Consider the following 19,732-nt stretch of genomic DNA (forward strand, 5'->3'; position numbering starts at 1 on the left):
GTTCACACAACAGTATTTAAGACATTGTTTGCTAAGTGCCTATGTTTGATGTAATCCCCAAATATTTGATTTCTATTTGGTTTTAGTGTTAACAAATACTTTGAGAAATTGGTGTAGAGAACCACACTCCAAGTAGCTCAAAAAGGAAAATTCAATGTGGTCTGCAGTAAATAAAAAAGAGTCTTCCTTTGTCTGACTGTAGGTTTTTGGTTTTTTTCAGGCCTGAAGCTGTGTAAAAAGGTTGAACCAGAACAGAGGAAAACATTGTTAGATTTCATAGATTTAATTTACTTTTAAAAAAATTGACCTATGAACCATGTTGTAATCTAAAAGTTACTATTCAAGAAGGATTTAATTGAAAGAGAAGCATGTAATTTGTAAACTGCTTTGATTTTTTTTTTTTTTTGGGTACCCTCGGTTGCAGTGTTTTTCAGAAATGTCTAAAGATTCCATTTCTACCAATCCAAGAATGAATTATTATAATGACCTACATAGTCACCTAATGCTACTGATTAAAAACATGATTGCCTGCACTGGAAAGATAAAAATATCCTTTCTTCCCAGGCAGAATGGCATGAAAAAAATATGTTTCTGTCTATAAACAAGTTCACCTTGGACTAAATCCTGTGAGGTGCTGAGCATTCTCAACTCTTGACTCCACTGAAAGGTCAGGATATTCAACACCCCACACTATCTGGCCTCTTAATTCTTGCAATAAGTATTAATATTTTATGGCAAAACTTTATCGTATGTGATTAATATTCTATAGCTATAATGTATGAAGAAATGTTCTAACGCAGAGAGACCCAAAACATTTCTTTGTGTTGCTATTAGGCAATACTTAAAGGTTTATTATTATTCATTACTTATTGATTCAATTAAAATGAGTGTCAAAAATAAGTGAACTCTGATACCTTTTATTTAATCTTTTAAATAAGTTTAAGTTCATTCATTTTTTTAATTAATCCAAAGGCTTACAAACAAAGAAAGTAGCCCTGGGATAAGGTAACTCATGGATCAGTAATTGGTCAAAAGATAGGAAATAAAGGGTAGGAATAAACGGTCAGTTTTTACAGTGGAGAGAGTTACATAACGGGGTCCTCCGAAGATCTGTATTCAGACCAGTACTCTTCAATAAAGGGGTAAACAGTGAGGTGGCAAAGGTTGCAGACAATACAAAATTACTCAAAATAGTTAAGTTCAAAGCTGACTGTGAAGAGTTACAAAGGGATTCACAAAACTGGGTGACTGGGCAATAAAATGGCAGATTAAATTCAATGACGATAAATACAAAATTGCACCTTGGAAAATATAATCCCAACTATACATACAAAATGAAGGGATCTAAATTAGCTATTACCTCTCAAGAAAGAGATGGTGGAGTCATTGTGGATAATTCTCTAAAAACATCTGCTCAATGTGCAACAGCAGTCAAAAAAGCTAACGGAATGTTAGGAACCATTAGGAAAGGGATGGAAAATATAATGCTGCAATATAAATCCATGGTAGGCCCAGACCTTGATTATTGCATGCAGTTCTGGTCGCTCTATCTCAAAAAAGATAAATTAGAATTGGGAAAAGAACAGAGAAGGGCAGCAAAAATGATTAGGGGTATGGAACAGCTTCCATAGGAGGAGAAATTGAACAGGCTGGGACTCTTTAGCTTAGAAAACAGACGACTAAGTGGGGGATATGATGGATGTCTATAAAATCATGACTGGATTCAACATGGTAAGTGTTACTTACCTCTTAATGTAACACAAGAATCAGGAGGTCACCCAATGAAATTAATAGGTAACAGATTTGAAAAAAAACATAAGGAAGTACTTCTTCACACTGCGCACAGTCAACCTGTGGAACTTGTTTCCAGGGGATGTTGTGAAGGCCAAAAGTATAACTGGATTCAAAAAAATAAATAGATAATTTCATAGAGGTTATGTACATCAGTGGTTACTAGCCAAGATGTTGAGGGATTCAACCCCATGCTCTGGGTGTCCTCTGTCTGCCAGAGGCTGGGACTGGATGATAGGATAGCTCACTCAAAAATTGCCCTGTTGTGTTTATTCCCTCTAAAGCATCTGGTACCAGCTACTATTGGAAGACAGGATACTGGGCTAGGTGGACCATTGTTCTGACCCAGTAGGGCTGTTCTTATGTTCTTAATCATATAATTCCCAGTTCTACCACCGTTAGTCAAAGTGAGTACAATACTCTGCAACTAATCCCACTAATATCATACCACAACCTATTTTTTTGACTCATGTCTTTCCTGGCTAGTGAAAGTGGGGAAGACAGAGTCCATTGCTTGTGGAGGTAGTCAATGCAGCCCTCAGGATAAGCATGTGGTCAACTTCTCTCATGGAAGTTGCTATGCAGTCTCCACCCAAGAAACCAACACTGCCATTGCTAATCCAGCCAGCTGTCTAATCACTGTCTACAATTTTTATTAAGATTATAGAAAAGACTGGACAAGACAACTCTGAGTGCTTACATGCCTCCAGTTGTCTTGACCCATGTCGGTCTCAGTACAGACTTGGGTCGACATCAAAGACTGCATCAATTGTGTTAGTAGCTGGTGTCCTCATTGCATTGCACATTGCTGATCATGAGCTGCTGTCTTACCTGTGGATTGTAACAAGTGTGGATGGAGCTACTCTCAGTGACTCCATTCCATCCTTGCTGAGTCTTTCCAGAGGAGTGTCTTGGGCAATTGTCTTTATATGACAGCACCTATATAGATCGAGTTCTAGAAGGGTCTGTCCTGTCCTGCTCTTGTTGAACGTGTATATGGTGCCATTGGGAAGGTTAGTGAGGCATGGGTATGGTCATCTCCGTATACTGATAACAACCTATATTTCAGTCTATATTTCAGTCTTATGTGATCCAGCCATTGCTATTGAACAGCTTGTCTGGGTGAGATTGGGCATATGTGAGAGCTAGCTGGTTGAAGCACAATCTGAATAAGTCATGATGCTTGTAGGCTTGCAGATGAAACTAGAAGACAATTCCTGATTCATGGTGTATCTGGTATTTGTTACTTAAGTTAATATACTGAGGGTAATAGATACCCAGATGCCGTTAGATGCCCATATAATAGCAGTGATGTGGAAGGCTTTTTTCCATCTTTGTCCGGCTTGAAGAATTTTTTTCACACGCTAGCATTGTTAATGTGGCTCATCCCTTTGTCACCATGAGATTAGACTACTGTAATGCACTCGACATAGGACTACACTTTAAAGCAGCATAGAAAATGAAGCTGACGTAAAATGCAGCATCTCACCTGATAAGCCCTGTTTTCTTGCCAAGAGCAAGTGACATCAATGTGCCGTGATTTGCATTTCACACAAAGTCCTATGTGGCTTCAGTTTGTCTACTTGACAAGCCACACCTGTGATTAGTGGAGGTGCTCAAACTGGAGCTCCCTCAGTATAAATGAGAGGAAGCTGTCCGCATGGCATTCTCTATGAGGGCCCTCCACGTTGGTTCCTGTTCCACCTTCTGCTCCAATATACCCTGAATTTGTTGCGCACACTGCCAGACTTGCAAATATACCCAGGTTTGAAGGGATGGAGGAGCAAGGTATGGTCTGATGTTTGTGGGGGAGGGAATTAATTATTTGGTTTGATATGCTGTGGTTGGTTATTTTCTGGCCTGGGATATTGGGAGCAGCTACTGACTTAATAACGGATTTTTATTTCATTTTAGAGCTTTTGACAATGGCCTAAAGATCTAGATAAACCCATATATTATAAACAAACTATGCTTTTCAGCATACAGGACACAAATATAATAATAGTCCCTGCCACAAGGAATTTTTTTCATTTCAAAAAGAATCTCATGTATAGTACATAATTTATCTCCTCTGTGTCCCATGTGAGGGAAACCTACAAATAGGAAACCATGACATCAAGTTGAAATTTGGCCCTATGGAAGTCAACAGTTTTGCCAGGGATTTTAACCCAAGAGATTAAATAATTTGCACAAGCGCACACATGAAGTCTGTGGCAGAACCAGGAATTAAACCCAGCTGTCCTGCATCTCAATTCAACACATTATCCACATAAATATGCGTTCCCTCTAAGTCTTACAGTGAAAGAGGGCATGATCATCAGAGGTTCAAGGACAGTTTCTAGTACATACAGGCAAGACCAGACACACTGGTGAACCAAGTGGACAGTGCCAGGTTAAGGGCTTTTGATTGATGAGGGTTTTTGAATATATAGTTTTCATGAACTCGCTGTCTTCTTATCTAAGATGATGCTGGGTAAGTTTGTGGGCATTGTGGCTAAAGTGAATCTTTAAGCTTTCTGTTAAATAAATGGTTCCCATATGCAAACAGATGGTAACATTTTCAAAAGCACCTAAGTGCCATTTCCAAAACAATCTTAAATTGCAAGCATCTAAGTCTTAAGTTTACTAAGGCACAGATTTTTAAAGGTATTTAGGCATTGTTACACTCAGTGTTGCAACATCTAACTAACTTTGGTGCCTAATTCTCATTTTCAAAAGGACTTTAGGCAATTAGGAGCCAAAATCCCTTTAACTGTTAAGCACAGCAATGCCTAAATATCTTCGTATTTAGGAGCCTAACTCCTACTTCTGAAAACGAGACTTAGGGTCTTAAGTCACATAAGTGGTTTTGAACATTTCACCCTGAATCTAGTGCTGCAAATATTCTGTAATCCTCCTCTTCATACACTGATGAAGTCCTACTCTCTTCCATCTCTAATTTGGTTCTCTTAGACTTAACTTGGAAGGCATTTTATTTTGTGTACTTTTCCATGGGGAATGTTGTCCTCTTGGAACTTAGATTTCCTGCTTACAGACACTTGGAATCTGTCCTGTACCCAGTGGGCTTTCTTGTGGAGCCAGCATGTACTGTACTGTATGTGACAGATAAGCCAGGTTCTTTCTTGAACAATTTCTGTAATGTATTAAGCATAACTATCTTTCTTTCAGTGTCAGGCATGCGTGTCTTATTCTAATTATTTTTTCCCTCCAACATTTTTGTTTAAATTGCTGCCACAAATAATAGTTATAATGGTCATTTTCCATTGTCACTATAGAGAGGGGATCTTCTATAATTATTGCTTAAACTGAGAATTTCTCATTGAAAATGTTAAAATATCTGTGGCAGCATAATAATATATTAACAGGTCCACCCAGATATTCTGTTTTAGTTCACGTGAGGTAAAGACGCTATTCTTCATCTCTTAGGCCATATCTACACTACAAAATTAAATCGATCTAGCTTACATCAGCATACAGCTGCCGCAGTAATTACATCACTTGTGGATGTCTACACTTTGCACCTTTTGTTAGTGGTGTGCATCCTGAGCAGGAGCACTGACGTTCGATTGTAACGTCAGTGTGGGGCATTGTTGGATGGCTCCAGAAAACCAGTAACAGTCGATATAAGTAACGCAGTGTCTACACTGACACTATGTCGACCTAACTACATCGACCTTGACTCCACGTCGCTCATGGAAGTGGAATTATTAAGTCAGCATAGTGGGGCAGTTATGTTGGTGGGAGTGAAAGTTAAGTGTAAACACTTCCATAGTTAGGTCGATGTAAACTGCCTTGCATTGACCTAACTCTAGTGTAGACCAGACCTTAGTCCTCTATCACCTGAGTTGCTCATGTGATGACAACACAAATAATAAAAGAGACATGATTGGATACTCAGTGACAAAGCATAGACAGATGCAGGTATGCTAGGTTCTGCATTTCCCTTTCCACCCACAAAGAGCTGTGAGCAACTTCTTACCCTACCCGAAGAAGCAGATGTTCTCGTTTCTTATTCTTTGGGGTGGGGGTGGGGGGTAGCTAATCAGCATCAACCCTGCCTCTTTCTTCGACTACTCTTCAGTAATATTTGCGTTTACACTCCTGCAAGGCACCTAATAAGACAATTTTCATTAGCAGTTTCTTTTTACTCCAGGGGAGAACCATCTGCTGGCATCTGTTGCTCTAAGTCTCTCACTACTATATTAACTAATATAACAATTTAAAACTGTACAGCATGTTTTATCTCCACACTATGCAATTTTAAAATTGTGTTGCATGCATGTTACAGAACTACATTTGAGCCTTGCTGGGGATGGGGGTTAAGTTCAAACGCAGTCTGACTAATGCAGTTCACTACCCCTTTGGGAACTATATCGGACTCACTAAACCAGTTTTAAAAACTGTTTCAAAGCAAATTATACTTAAGGCTGAGTTGGCTTATGTCAGATATAATGTAATGCTATAAGCAGTTATAAGCTGGTGCCAAAGTCACAAACTGAGCAAACAAAGCAACAAAGCTAAAAATGTACTTCAGCACCAGAAAGAAAGAAAGTGATGTCAATAACTCTATCAGATTGCTTTTTAGAAGATGCTACAGACTGATGTCTTTAGAAAAAGGAGGCAGAACTGCAATGGACCAGACTGTTACGCGATTGACTCTGCTATGGTTGTTTGCAGCAATGATTGCACTGAGCTACTTCAGCCTTTGTGTGCATTTTTCCCTGGGGTTTCTGTTAGAACTTTGATAATTCTCCTGTTTTTCTTTGCTCTACATATCTCTCAGTCATCTTCTTTCTGGGTAAGGAAAACTTAATAGGACTCCTCTTGGAACCCAAAATTTTACTCATTAATTGGTACCAAAGTCACCACTGAACAATGCCAGCCACACCTTTGCTATCTCAGTTTAGAAAGCAAAAGTGGGGGAAGAGGAATTAAACCTAGGTGTCCTGCATAACTCTGCCATGCACTACCAGTAGGTCACAGGTTGTCTTTTAGAGCAGAGTGGTTTTCAACCTGTGGTCTGTGGACCCATGGGGTCCACAGACTATGTCTAAGATTTCCAAATCGGTCTGCACCTCCTTTCAAATATTTCCAGGGGTCCGCAAATGAAAAAAGGTTGAAAACCCCTGTTTTAGAGTAATAGCTGTACACGTGCAGTTTTCTGAACATGTCAGTAGTTATGGCACTGGTGGTATAAAATCTGTAGATACTTTTCATTCTACTTACTCATCTGTATTAAGTAGTTTTATTAGTAAGCCAGTTGAATAGATAGTTTGCCTGCACTTCATCTGTACTTTTCCCCTTTTAAAGTGGATTCAACTGTGCTCCAGTCTAAATGAGAAAAAATACCTAAAATGGATGCATGCCTGTAAATAGAGACTGGACCGACCACAATGGCAGCTGCTGGGTCTCCAGCACTTTTTGCCTAAATATGGCTGTAGGAGCCTAACTTTAGGCACCCAAGCAGATTAGATATTCTGAACAAGTCAATACTAATAATGCAGTTTTATTGCTATCAAAAATAAACATTCTTGGAATTTCTGCATCCTCATTTTTGTTTTTAAATTAGTGACCGAGACTAGTGTCATTTAACTTCTGCTTTCTGGGTTTGACCCACCCATTGCCATTCTGTCTCTGAACCACAAGGGTTCCATTCTAAATCTCTTCTGTGGTCATAGGTAGGACACAATCAGCAAGATCAAGCACTGGCTGGGAGAAACAGATTGCTTAATAATTTGGTTTCCTTTGGTGTTTGAGCATAATTTCGCTCTGTTTTGTATGAACTTTTTTGAAAACCAGGTCTTGTCAGATAATTAGACAGAAGGCCACTCCTAAAAAGCAAATAAGTAATGGGGAAACAATCAAAGCCAATGGTCTTGTTGTCTCAGTAATTCAGTGGAAGTTATACTTATTGCTCTTAAATTGAACATATGCTGAAGTTTCTTCTGCTGGTCACTTCGTTGCTTGTACTAGAGAATTACAGAGAGGACTAATTACTCCACAAAGGTTCAGTCCAAGAACGTATGTATTAGATATCTGAGGCACCTAGAGTTACTATAAATGGAGGAGATAAGAGGGAAAAAGTTTCTTTCTTTCTTTCTCTCTCTCTTTCTTTCTCTCTTTCTCACTCTAATTTGTTTACTTTGATGGATTGACAGTGCTTTGTCTGGGGCTACAACACTGTACAGTGCTTGTGTAGTCAGTTTCACTGTTTCCCCTTTAGAGTCACTGTCCCCTATAGTTTGGGTGGGTCTTTCAGACTGCAGCTGGGGAGAGAAAAATGTTTTTAAAAGTAGAGAAATGGGATTGTAAAACTGGTGGTGGCCCTGAAACTATTTTTAACTCATTTTATAGAAATTGACTAGATTTCAAGTGCTGGAGTCTCTTAAACTATTTTGTTGTCCTTTTTTGTCTCTTTTGTAATAAAAAAGGGAAAAAAAATAAGTATAGCATTTGAGGAATGAAAGCTGTGAGTGCAAGTGCTCTTTGTGATTTTGATCCATAACTGAGCTGTAAAAGGGGGGTTGAACTTCAGCATAGTGCTTTTCCTGTTGCTGGTGCTTCACAATGAATCATTTAAGTGACTCTCTTTTTTAAGAATGTCCAACTAACCACCCTGAACATCCCTAAAGTCCTAGTCTTGCAAACACAGATGCATATGAGTACTTTTGCTCTTAAGAGTAGTTGCACTGAAGCAAGTCAAGTCACGTGAATCAAATTACTGATGTGCCTCAATGTTTACAGGATTGGGCCCCGAGTTACTGTCTGCAGCAACTGCCTTTTGTTGGCCATTTTATTCGTCATATAGGACAAATAAAAATTACTAATACTAGAATAGATTATGCAGATTCCTTCTTTTGATCTGGTGACCAGCTCTTTTGTAAGGAAAATATACTCTTTAGAAAGAGGCACTTTATTGGAAATCCAGAATAAAACGAGCTAAGAACCCTGCCAGCAGGACCGAACAGAGGATTTTTTGGGAGGGGGAGGGGCTAGACCTGTGAAGCATTTTGATATCAGCTGCTTCTGACTCCAGGTCCCACCTCCACCACCACAACTGCCCAAACAAAATAAAAATAGAGCAAACGAGTGTGGCCCAAAGTCACTAGTGACTTAGGACCCAGACTTGCAAACATGTACTGAGGCCCCTCCGATACTTGTGTGAGCAACGCTACTCAATTGTGTACATGTTTCAGGATTTGGGCCCCAGGAGTGACAATTTTCATGGGTTTTATTCACTTCTTACATGTTGATGACTACCCGTGAAAATCATGTTGCTGCCATAAAACACCATATTTCAATTTCAGGGAAAAATAAATATTTTCTGAAAAAGTTCTGCATATTTCACGTAAAACATGCTAATTTATAAGATTATAATTATGCCAACAATTAGAAAATCTCTCTAATCAAAGTCATGTAATAGGATTGGTTCTTCAGTATCAAGATCATATCGAGTTGGATTTTTCTCTTACCTGCACTGTAACAAAGAAATTCCTGATTTACTCTGGTGAAAGTTAGACCAGAATTGGACACCATGGTGTCTGAACTACATGTTACATCTACAGATTATGGCAGGGGTGGGCAAACTTTTTGGCCTGAGGGCCACACTGGGGTTTGCGAAACCGTATGGAGGGCCGGGTAGGGAAGGCTGTGCTTCCCCAAACAGCATGGCCCCCACCCCTTACCCACCCCCTCCCACTTCCCGCCCCCTAACTGCCCCCCTCAGAATCCCTGACCCAGCCAACCCCCCTGATCCCTATCCGCTGACTGCCCCGACCCCTATCCACACCCCCGCCCCCTGACAGGCCCCCCGGGACTCCCACACCTATCCAACTGCCCCCTGCTCCCTGTCCTCTGACTGCCCCCCAGGACTCCCTGCCTCCCTGGAGTACTGTCATGGATGGGTATAAACTGTTCAGGAAGGACAGGGAGGCCAGAAAAGGTGGGGGAGTTGCACTGTATGTAAGGGAGCAGTATGACTGCTCAGAGCTCAAGTATGAAACTACAGAAAAACCTGTGAGTCTCTGGATTAATTTTAGAAGCCTGAGCAACAAGGGTGATGTCGTGGTGGGAGTCTGCTATAGACCATCGGACCAGGGGGATGAGGTGGATGAGGCTTTCTTCCGGCAAGTCGCAGAAGCTACTAGATGGCACGCCCTGGTTCTCATGGGCGACTTCAATCATCCTGATATCTGCTGGGAGAGCAATACAGCGGTGCACAGATAATCCAGGAAGTTTTTGGAAACTGTAGGGGACAATTTCCTGGTGCAAGTGCTGGAGGAACCAACTAGGGGCAGAGCTCTTCTTGACCTGCTGCTCACAAACCGGGAAGAATTAGTAGGGGAAGCTAAAGTGGATGGGAACCTGGGAGGAAGTGACCATGAGATGGTCGAGTTCAGGATCCTGACACAGGGAAGAAAGGGGAGCAGCAGAATACGGACCCTGGACTTCAGAAAAGCAGACTTTGACTCCCTCAGGGAACTGATGGGCAGGATCTCCTGGGAGAATAACATGAGGGGGAAAGGAGTCCAGGAGAGCTGGCTGTATTTTAAAGAATCCTTATTGAGGTTACAGGGACAAACCATCCCAATGTGTAGAAAGAATAGTAAATATGGCAGGCGACCAGCTTGGCTTCACAGTGAAATCCTTGCTGATCTTGAACACAAAAAAGAAGCTTACAAGAAGTGGAAGATTGGACAAATGACCAGGGAAGAGTATAAAAATATTCCTTGGGCATGTAGGAATGGAATCAGGAAGGCTAAATCACACCTGGAGTTGCAGCTAGCAAGAGATGTTAAGAGTAACAAGAAGGGTTTCTTCAGGTATGTTGGCAATAAGAAGAAAGCCAAGGAAAGTGTGGGCCCCTTACTAAATGAGGGAGGCAACCTAGTGACAGAGGATGTGGAAAAAGCTAATGTACTCAATGCTTTCTTTGCCTCTGTCTTCACGAACAAGGTCAGCTCCAAGAGTACTGCACTGGGCAGCACAGCATGGGGAGGAGGTGGCCAGCCCTCTGTGACGGAAGAAGTGGTTTGGAACTATTTAGAAAAACTGGACGTACACAAGTCCATGGGGCCGGATGCGTTGCATCCAAGAGTGCTAAAGGAATTGGCGGATGTGATTGCAGAGCCATTGGCCATTATCTTTGAAAACTCATGGCGATCGGGGGAAGTCCCAGAAGATTGGAAAAAGGCTAATGTAGTGCCCATCTTTAAAAAAGGGAAGAAGGAGGATCCTGGGAACTACAGGCCGGTCAGCCTCACCTCAGTCCCTGGAAAAATCATGGAGCATGTCCTCAAGGAATCAATTCTGAAGCACTTAGAGGAGAGGAAAGTCATCAGGAACAGTCAGCATGGATTCACCAAGGGAAAGTCATGCCTGACTAATCTAATTGCCTTCTATGATGAGATAACTGGCTCTGTGGATGAAGGGAAAGCAGTGGATGTGTTATTCCTCGACTTTAGCAAAGCTTTTGACACAGTCTTCCACAGTATTCTTGTCAGCAAGTTAAAGAAGTATGGGCTGGATGGATGCACTACAAGGTGGGTAGAAAGTTGGCTAGATTGTCGGGCTCAATGGCTAGTGATCAATGGCTCCATGTCTAGTTGGCAGCCGGTATCTAGCGGAGTGCCCCAAGGGTTGGTCCTGGGGCCGGTTTTGTTCAATATCTTCATTAATGATCTGGAGGATGGTGTGGATTGCACCCTCAGCAAGTTTGTGGATGACACTAAACTGGGAGGAGTGGTAGATATGCTGGAGGGTAGGGATAGGATACAGAGGGACCTAGACAAATTGGAGGATTGGGCCAAAAGAAATCTGATGAGGTTCAACAAGGACAAGTGCAGAGTCCTGCACTTAGGACAGAAGAATCCAATGCACCGCTACAGACTAGGGACCGAATGGCTAGGCAGCAGTTCTGCAGAGAAGGACCTAGGGGTGACAGTGGACGAGAAGCTGGATATAAGTCGACAGTGTGCCCTTGTTGCCAAGAAGGCCAATGGCATTTTGGGGTGTATAAGTAGGGGCATTGCCAGGAGATCGAGGGACGTGATCGTTCCCCTCTATTCGACATTGGTGAGGCCTCATCTGGAGTACTGTGTCCAGTTTTGGGCCCCACACTACAAGGATGTGGAAAAACTGGAGAGAGTCCAGCGAAGGGCAACAAAAATGATTAGGGGACTGGAACACATAAGTTATGAGGAGAGGCTGAGGGAACTGGGATTGTTTAGTCTACGGAAGAGAAGAATGAGGGGGGATTTGATAGCTGCTTTTAACTACCTGAAAGGTGGTTCCAAAGAGGATGGTTCTAGACTATTCTCAGTGGTAGAAGATGACAGGACAAGGAGCAATGGTCTCAAGTTGCAGTGGGGGAGGTTTAGGTTGGATATTAGGAAAAACTTTTTCACTAGGAGGGTGGTGAAACACTGGAATGCGTTACCTAGGGAGGTGGTAGAATCTCCTTCCTTAGAAGTTTTTAAGGTCAGGCTTGACAAAGCCCTGGCTGGGATGATTTAGTTGGGATTGGTCCTGCTCTGGGCAGGGGGTTGGACTAGATGGCCTCCAGAGGTCCCTTCCAACTCTGTTATTCTATGATTCTTATCCAACCCCCCTGCTCCCCATCCCCTGACTGCCCTCTGGGACCCTCTGCCCCTTATCCAACCCCACTCTCCGCCCCCTTACCATGCCGCTCAGAGCAGCAGGAGTTCACAGCCCACCTCCCAGCCAGAGCCAACCACGCCGCCATGCTGCCCGGCAGAAGCAGCAGGCCAGAGCGTGTGTGGCACAGCCAATTGAGGCTGTGGGGGAGGGGGGACAGCAGGGAGGGGCCAGGGGCTAGCGTCCCCGGCCGGAAGCTCAAGGGCCAGGCAGGATGGTCCCGCGGGCCAGATGTGGCCTGCAGGCCGTAGTTTGCCCACCTCTGGATTATGGTCTAGCCAGGTCAAGGTTGAGGACATGGGAGAAGCAGCATGAAGGAACTTGCATTGCAACTGCCTAATTGTACTTTCAGTGAGGATTTAAAATAAAGATAAAGGTATTTGTATCTTAAGCCATATGTTTAATAAAAATGTAATGAAACTATGGCAAAATGGGTGAGTAGGAGTTAGATGTATAATTAAACCTTCTTCTGTAATATAGGGCATTGGAAGATCAAATTAATAATATGAAATTTCCTTTCCAAATATGAGATATATTGCCTTACTGAAAGCTGTCAATACTTTTAGACTATGAAAACTTTAAAAGAAATGGGGTTTTCAAAAATGAGAAAAAGTTATAATTCATTTAGCAATCTAATATTCATTCAGAAAAAGTGAAAAAAATCCATAAAGAAATATCAGCTATTTTGAGGACAAGAAGTTATATCTTTGGCAGTCTGGAGACCATATTTCTTAAATGTTTTTTAGTTCTAATGCCTACAAGGTGTTTCTAAGATTATTTCCAAGATTTAGTCCAGTAATGATTTATGATATTAAAAAAATGAAGGGTAGAATCACGTGATGAATGGCATTTTATATGAAAACACTGGATGTTTGAGTTTGCCCTTTTTATGGCATCTTTAAGAAACAGAAAATAGGCATGAGGAACTCTTCACAGCTAGGATAAAGGAAATAAAAATTCAGCCAGACTTTTAAATACCATTCTATACAGATAGTTCCCACACAGTGCAAAGAGCAAAGCAACATTTCAATTACCAGGAAAAATAAATATTTTCTGAAAGTGTTCAGCATATTTCACATAGAACATGTTCATTTATAAGATTATAATGATGCCAACAATTAGAAGACTGTGAATATTATTAAAAGGCTATTATCCAAACTGAAGTGCTAAAAATAAATGAGGTCATACATATTTTACAGAACATACTATACGGCAAAATAACTTGTCATGTAGCCATGGCAATGACTTCTAAGCTGGGTGGCTCTATGTACAAGCTCATATGTTTTTGATGTAATATTTTTGAAAGTGCTGAGCACTCAGCAGTTCCCATTGAGAATGAATGTGTGAATGGGCAGTCTTGCATCCAGCTGGCCACTTGAATATATAAATACCCACTTTGCTTGCACATTGTAATTACATGTGCAAATTAGGTGCACAATTGCACATATCTTTGCATGTGCAATGGGAGTTGTTGGGTGCTGAGCAGTTTTGAAAACCTTTATTTTGGTGTTTAAATGGAGAATGAACTCTCCTGAAAAGTTGTCCATTTATTTAGGTGCTTTGCTGGGATCCTGGGAGTACTGAGTTTTTTGTTTTGTTTTAAAATCTGGCCATTTATCTTTCTAGCAGCCTTTTCTGTGTCACACAAAGTCCGCCATCCCAGGGCAAGGATTGAGCAGCCATGCAGGTGTTATACAGCTGCCCTCTACTTGTCTGCAAGGGAGTAATGCCCCTCAGAAGCAGCTATGTGGCTGCCCAGTGCTTCTCTACACCCAGGGTGGAGCACAGGATCCGCTTTACTTGAGCGTAGGAAAGGAGATGACATTAGGGAGCCTGAGCATGCTCTGTGTCTTTTCAGCATCCCAGGGCTTAATCCTGTCAAAAACTGTCATTGCCTTCAATGGCAGGGGGAGGAAGGAGTCCTTCCAGTTTGAATTATAGCTGGGGGATCATTAAGGTGTCTGTACAGGCCCCACAGAAAGCACCCAGACAACAGCTGTGAAAGGGAAACAGAGCTGTCAGAGGCAGCAAAAGCTCACTTTGAAGAGAGGGGTGAGGGGCGGAGATGCATAGTGAAACCCAAATGTACTAAGCGTGGGGAGCGGGGAGAGTCGGGGGAGTGGGAGGAAGTTGGCGTGTAGGGGTGTCAGGGACAAAAGGGAGAATGGTGTGGGTGCTCTGTATAGGGTGTGGGGGGAGTCAGGGTGCCAGATAGGGAGGGGTGTTGGGGGATGCTCTGCATGGGAAATGAGGGATAGTTGGATAGAGGTGGATAGAGATAGAGATGGAGATAGAGGTGGAGCAGGATGGGCGCTTTGCCTGTGGAGTGAGGGGATCTAGTGAGATTCAGCAGGGAGGACTGGGGGGCAGCCAGCTCCTGACTGGGAAGTGGGGGTGGTCCAGGTAGTTTGCATCTTTCTTGCTGGGAGTAGCTGTTCCCAGCTTGATCACTGCAGTTTCTACCTTCACCCTGGCTGATCCCAGGCACCATGGTGGCTGTTCGAGCCCCTCCAAGTCCTGCTGTTTCCTCCACTCCAACAGCCATGGAGCCCAACCCAGCCTGAGGGTGTGGAATAATTCGCTTAAGACCTGGATACATGGGTGGAAACATAAACCAGCCCCCACAATATTGCCACTATGGTGGCACTAGCCCCCACCGCCTACCTGGTCCCACCGTCTCTGGGCAGCCAGTACGACTCCAGGCCTCCCCTCTCCAAGGTGATTTGAGGAGTGGGTGAAGTTACAAATCATCATTTCCTTCTTCTCAGCATAAGGTACAATTGTTGTTGTACATGTTCTGTTACATTAGAGTCCCTAATGTGAACAAGAGTTAAGGAGCAGGATCTAGAGAGGGTTAGTGGGGATGTGTGCGGAGTTGATTTGCATGAGTTCCTGTCTGGCACATGCACGCCTCAGTCAATCCCATGCCTAGCTCTTATGGATTGTATGCAGGTCACCCCCATTTCCTCTGTGAACCTGGGCCGACTGTCCCAAGGGTCAGTCAACTAATTTCTGTGGCTGGGGTACATGTGCCATGTGTGGCTGTTTTAAACAGGGTTTGGCCCTTTCTCTGTTCATGCTACATAAATGTCTGTTGTAATACAAAGCAGTATCATTGCTTGAAGTTTAATACAGGTACCAAGTACTTAATACCCAACTCAGTTGACTTTTTGAAATTGGTGTTGGCACAATGCTTAGAGTTCAACTTCTGACACAGTTGCAAAAAAGTTAATTCCTTTTGACTTCTGCCAGTTAGTATTAAACTTATGAGGCATGAAATCATCTAATTCTCGATAATAGGTTTTCTATAGAGCTCCCAGTAGAAAACATTTAAGCTTCAAACATATGTGCCTGGATCTCACAAACCACAGACACATTTATTTATTAACATCTAGACTGTCTGCACTTCTAAGTGTTCAGGAACTAAATACATTTTAAAGATATAATGAAAAAACAGATTCTAATATTGTCACACCAAATTCAGGCCTGATGTGAGGGATTGTAGCTCGATTGAAGTAAATGGAGGTATACTGGCTTACTTTGGGTCTGAATTGGGCCTGTAACTTTGATGATGTCTCTGATAATAAAGCCAATTGAGGATTCTGACATAGTTATGAATATAAAATTCACATTTTATACCTGTTCTCTTCCTATTTAATTTTTGATGTCTCTTTTCTACCTTTATAGTTTGAGTGTTGTCTTTGATGTCTGTGTCAAAGATCTGATAGGTTCTAGAAGCCAGATAAGATCCAACCGAGATTAAAAAGTATTCTGATTTGGAGTACAAAAGGGATCAGTTTTAACATGTCAGGTTTCATAAAAAGACAAGGTAGGTGAGGTAATATCTTTTACTGGAGCAACTTCCATTGGTGAGAGAGTCAAGCTTTCGAGCTTACACAGAGCTCTTTTTCAGGTCTTCAGAGCGCTGTATAAGCTTGAAAGCTTGTCTGTCTCACCAAAGCTTGCCTGTCTCAGAAGTTGGTCTGAGTAAAAGCTATTAGCTCATCGACCTCGTCTCTCTAATATCCTGGGACCAACACAGCTACAACAACACTGCAGAGGTCTCCTAAAAGGCAGGAGGGATAAATGTGTTATGGACATTGAACTCTCATTAACGCTCTCTGTCTTATATTGCAGTGAATAAATGTTGCTTGATGATGGTGCTTTAGGTGGTGATTTGGAAGTCTTCTCGGTTTCAGAGTTTAGCCATGTATCTGTTCCTTTACCACTTAAACAAACAAACGAACCCCTTAGCCCTTCATCAGCTTTAATTTTACAGGATGTAGTTGGTTCATGTTGTTTTGTTATTGGAAAGTAGAGTTGTTTGTCCACATAAAACTTTGTTTTGCTTCTTACAGACTATTGAGCCTTTCAGCCATTTACCTTCCAACAAAGGACGAGATCCTCAGCTGATGTAAATCCATGTAGCTCCATTGACTTCAACTGAAATACACCAGTTTACATGAGCTTATTATCCAGCCCATCACTTGGAATTTTGGGAAGAGCATCCAAAATGGAGGGTATTTTTAGACAAAAATAAACAGTGGAAAGAAGCAAGAGTTCTGTCTGAGAGGTAATGCTAAAGAGAGTAAGAATTGGAAACAAAATAGACATAAGCTTAGCCCTGGTCTACACTAGGACTTTAGGTCGAATTTAGCAGCGTTAAATCGATGTAAACCTGCACCCGTCCACACGATGTAGCCCTTTATTTCAACTTAAAGGGCTCTTAAAATCGATTTCCTTACTCCACCCAGACAAGTGGATTAGCGCTTAAATTGGCCTTGCTGGCTCGAATTTGGGGTACTGTGGACACAATTCGACGGTATTGGCCTCCGGGAGCTATCCCAGAATGCTCCATTGTGACCGCTCTGGACAGCACTCTCAACTCAGATGCACTGGCCAGATAGACAGGAAAAGAACCGCGAACTTTTGAATCTCATTTCCTGTTTGGCCAGCGTGGCAAGCTGCAGGTGACCATGCAGAGCTCATCAGAAGAGGTGACCATGATGGAGTCCCAGAATCGCAAAAGAACTCCAGCATGGACCGAACGGGAGATACGGGATCTGATTGCTGTTTAGGGAGAGGAATCCGTGCTATCAGAACTCCGTTCCAGTTTTCGAAATGCCAAAACCTTTGTCAAAATCTCCCAGGGCATGAAGGACAGAGGCCATAACAGAGACCCGAAGCAGTGCCGCATGAAACTGAAGGAGCTGAGGCAAGCCTACCAGAAAACCAGAGAGGCGAACGGCCGCTCCGGGTCAGAGCCCCAAACATGCCGTTTCTATGATGAGCTGCATGCCATTTTAGGGGGTTCAGCCACCACTACCCCAGCCGTGTCGTTTGACTCCTTCAATGGAGATGGAGGCAATACGGAAGCAGGTTTTGGGGACGAAGAAGATGATGATGAAGAGGTTGTAGATAGCTCACAGCAAGCAAGCGGAGAAACCGGTTTTCCCGACTGCCAGGAACTGTTTCTCACCCTGGACCTGGAGCCAGTACCCCCCGAACCCACCCAAGGCTGCCTCCTGGACCCAGCAGGCGGAGAAGGGACCTCCGGTGAGTGTACCTTTTAAAATACTATACATGGTTTAAAAGCAAGCATGTGAAAGGATTACTTTGCCCTGGCATTCGCGGTTCTCCTGGATGTACTCCCAAAGCCTTTGCAAAAGGTTTCTGGGGAGGGCAGCCTTATTGGATCCTTCATGGTAGGACACTTTACCACTCCAGGCCAGTAACACGTACTCGGGAATCATTGTAGAACAAAGCATTGCAGTGTATGTTTGCTGGCATTCAAACAACATCCGTTTTTTATCTCTCTGTGTTATCCTCAGGAGAGTGAGATATAATTCATGGTCACCTGGTTGAAATAGAGTGCTTTTCTTCAGGGGACACTCAGAGGAGCCCATTCCTGCTGGGCTGTTTGCCTGTGGCTAAACAGAAATGTTCTCCGCTGTTAGCCATGGGGAGGGGGGAGGGTTAAGGGGGTAGCCACGCAGTGGGGGGAGGCAAAATGCGACCTTGTAATGAAAGCACATGTGCTATGTATGTAATGTTAACAGCAAGGTTTACCCTGAAAGAGTGTAGCCACTGTTTTATAAAATGTGTCTTTTTAAATACCGCTGTCCCTTTTTTTTTTCTCTCCACCAGCTGCATGTGTTTCAATGATCACAGGATCTTCTCCTTCCCAGAGGCTAGTGAAGATTAGAAAGAAAAAAAAACGCACTCGCGATGAAATGTTCTCCGAGCTCATGCTGTCCTCCCACACTGACAGAGCACAGACGAATGCGTGGAGGCAAATAATGTCAGAGTGCAGGAAAGCACAAAATGACCGGGAGGAGAGGTGGTGGGCTGAAGAGAATAAGTGGCGGGCTGAAGAGAGGGCTGAAGCTCAAATGTGGCAGCAGCGTGATGAGAGGAGGCAGGATTCAATGCTGAGGCTGCTGGAGGACCAAACCAGTATGCTCCAGTGTATGGTTGAGCTGCAGCAAAGGCAGCTGGAGCACAGACTGCCACTGCAGCCCCTCTGTAACCAACCGCCCTCCTCCCCAAGTTCCATAGCCTCCACACCCAGACGCCCAAGAACGCGGTGGGGGGGCCTCCGGCCAACCAGCCATTCCGCCACAGAAGATTGCCCCCAAAAAAAGAAGGCTGTCATTCAATAAATTTTAAAGTTGTAAACTTTTAAAGTGCTGTGTGGCATTTTCCTTCCCTCCTCCACCACCCCTCTTGGGCTACCTTGGTAGTCATCCCCCTATTTGTGTGATGAATGAATAAAGAATGCATGAATGTGAAGCAACAATGACTTTATTGCCTCTGCAAGCGGTGATTGAAGGGAGGAGGGGCGGGTGGTTAGCTTACAGAGAAGTAGAGTGAACCAAGGGGCGGGGGGTTTCCATCAAGGAGAAACAAAGAGAACTTTCACACCATAGCCTGGCCAGTCATGAAACTGGTTTTCAAAGCTTCTCTTATGCGTACCACACCCTCCTGTGCTCTTCTAACCGCCCTGGTGTCTGGCTGCGCGTAACCAGCAGCCAGGCGATTTGCCTCAACCTCCCACCCCGCCATAAATATCTCCCCCTTACTCTCACAGATATTGTGGCGCACACAGCAAGCAGTAATAACAGTGGGAATATTGGTTTCGCTGAGGTCTAAGCGAGTCAGTAAACTGCGCCAGCGCGCCTTTAAACGTCCAAATGCACATTCTACCACCATTCTGCACTTGCTCAGCCTGTAGTTGAAGAGCTCCTGACTACTGTCCAGACTGCCTGTGTACGGCTTCATGAGC

The 19,732-nt window shown here is 43.2% G+C and overlaps 1 protein-coding gene across 1 annotated transcript in view; it reads left to right on the forward strand.

Moving 5' to 3' along the window:
- Positions 1 to 18,000, forward strand: part of LRRIQ3 (leucine rich repeats and IQ motif containing 3) — a 122,666-nt gene extending 104,666 nt beyond the window's left edge. The window contains exon 8 of the mRNA XM_075131733.1: positions 16,806 to 18,000. Coding sequence (XP_074987834.1) covers positions 16,806 to 16,860 — 55 coding nt within the window. The 3' untranslated portion in view covers positions 16,861 to 18,000. The remainder of the gene's footprint in view (positions 1 to 16,805) is intronic.
- Positions 18,001 to 19,732: the final 1,732 nt, after the last annotated feature.

This window comes from Caretta caretta, chromosome 8 (genome assembly GCF_965140235.1).
Source record: "Caretta caretta isolate rCarCar2 chromosome 8, rCarCar1.hap1, whole genome shotgun sequence".
Lineage (NCBI taxonomy): Eukaryota > Metazoa > Chordata > Testudines > Cheloniidae > Caretta > Caretta caretta.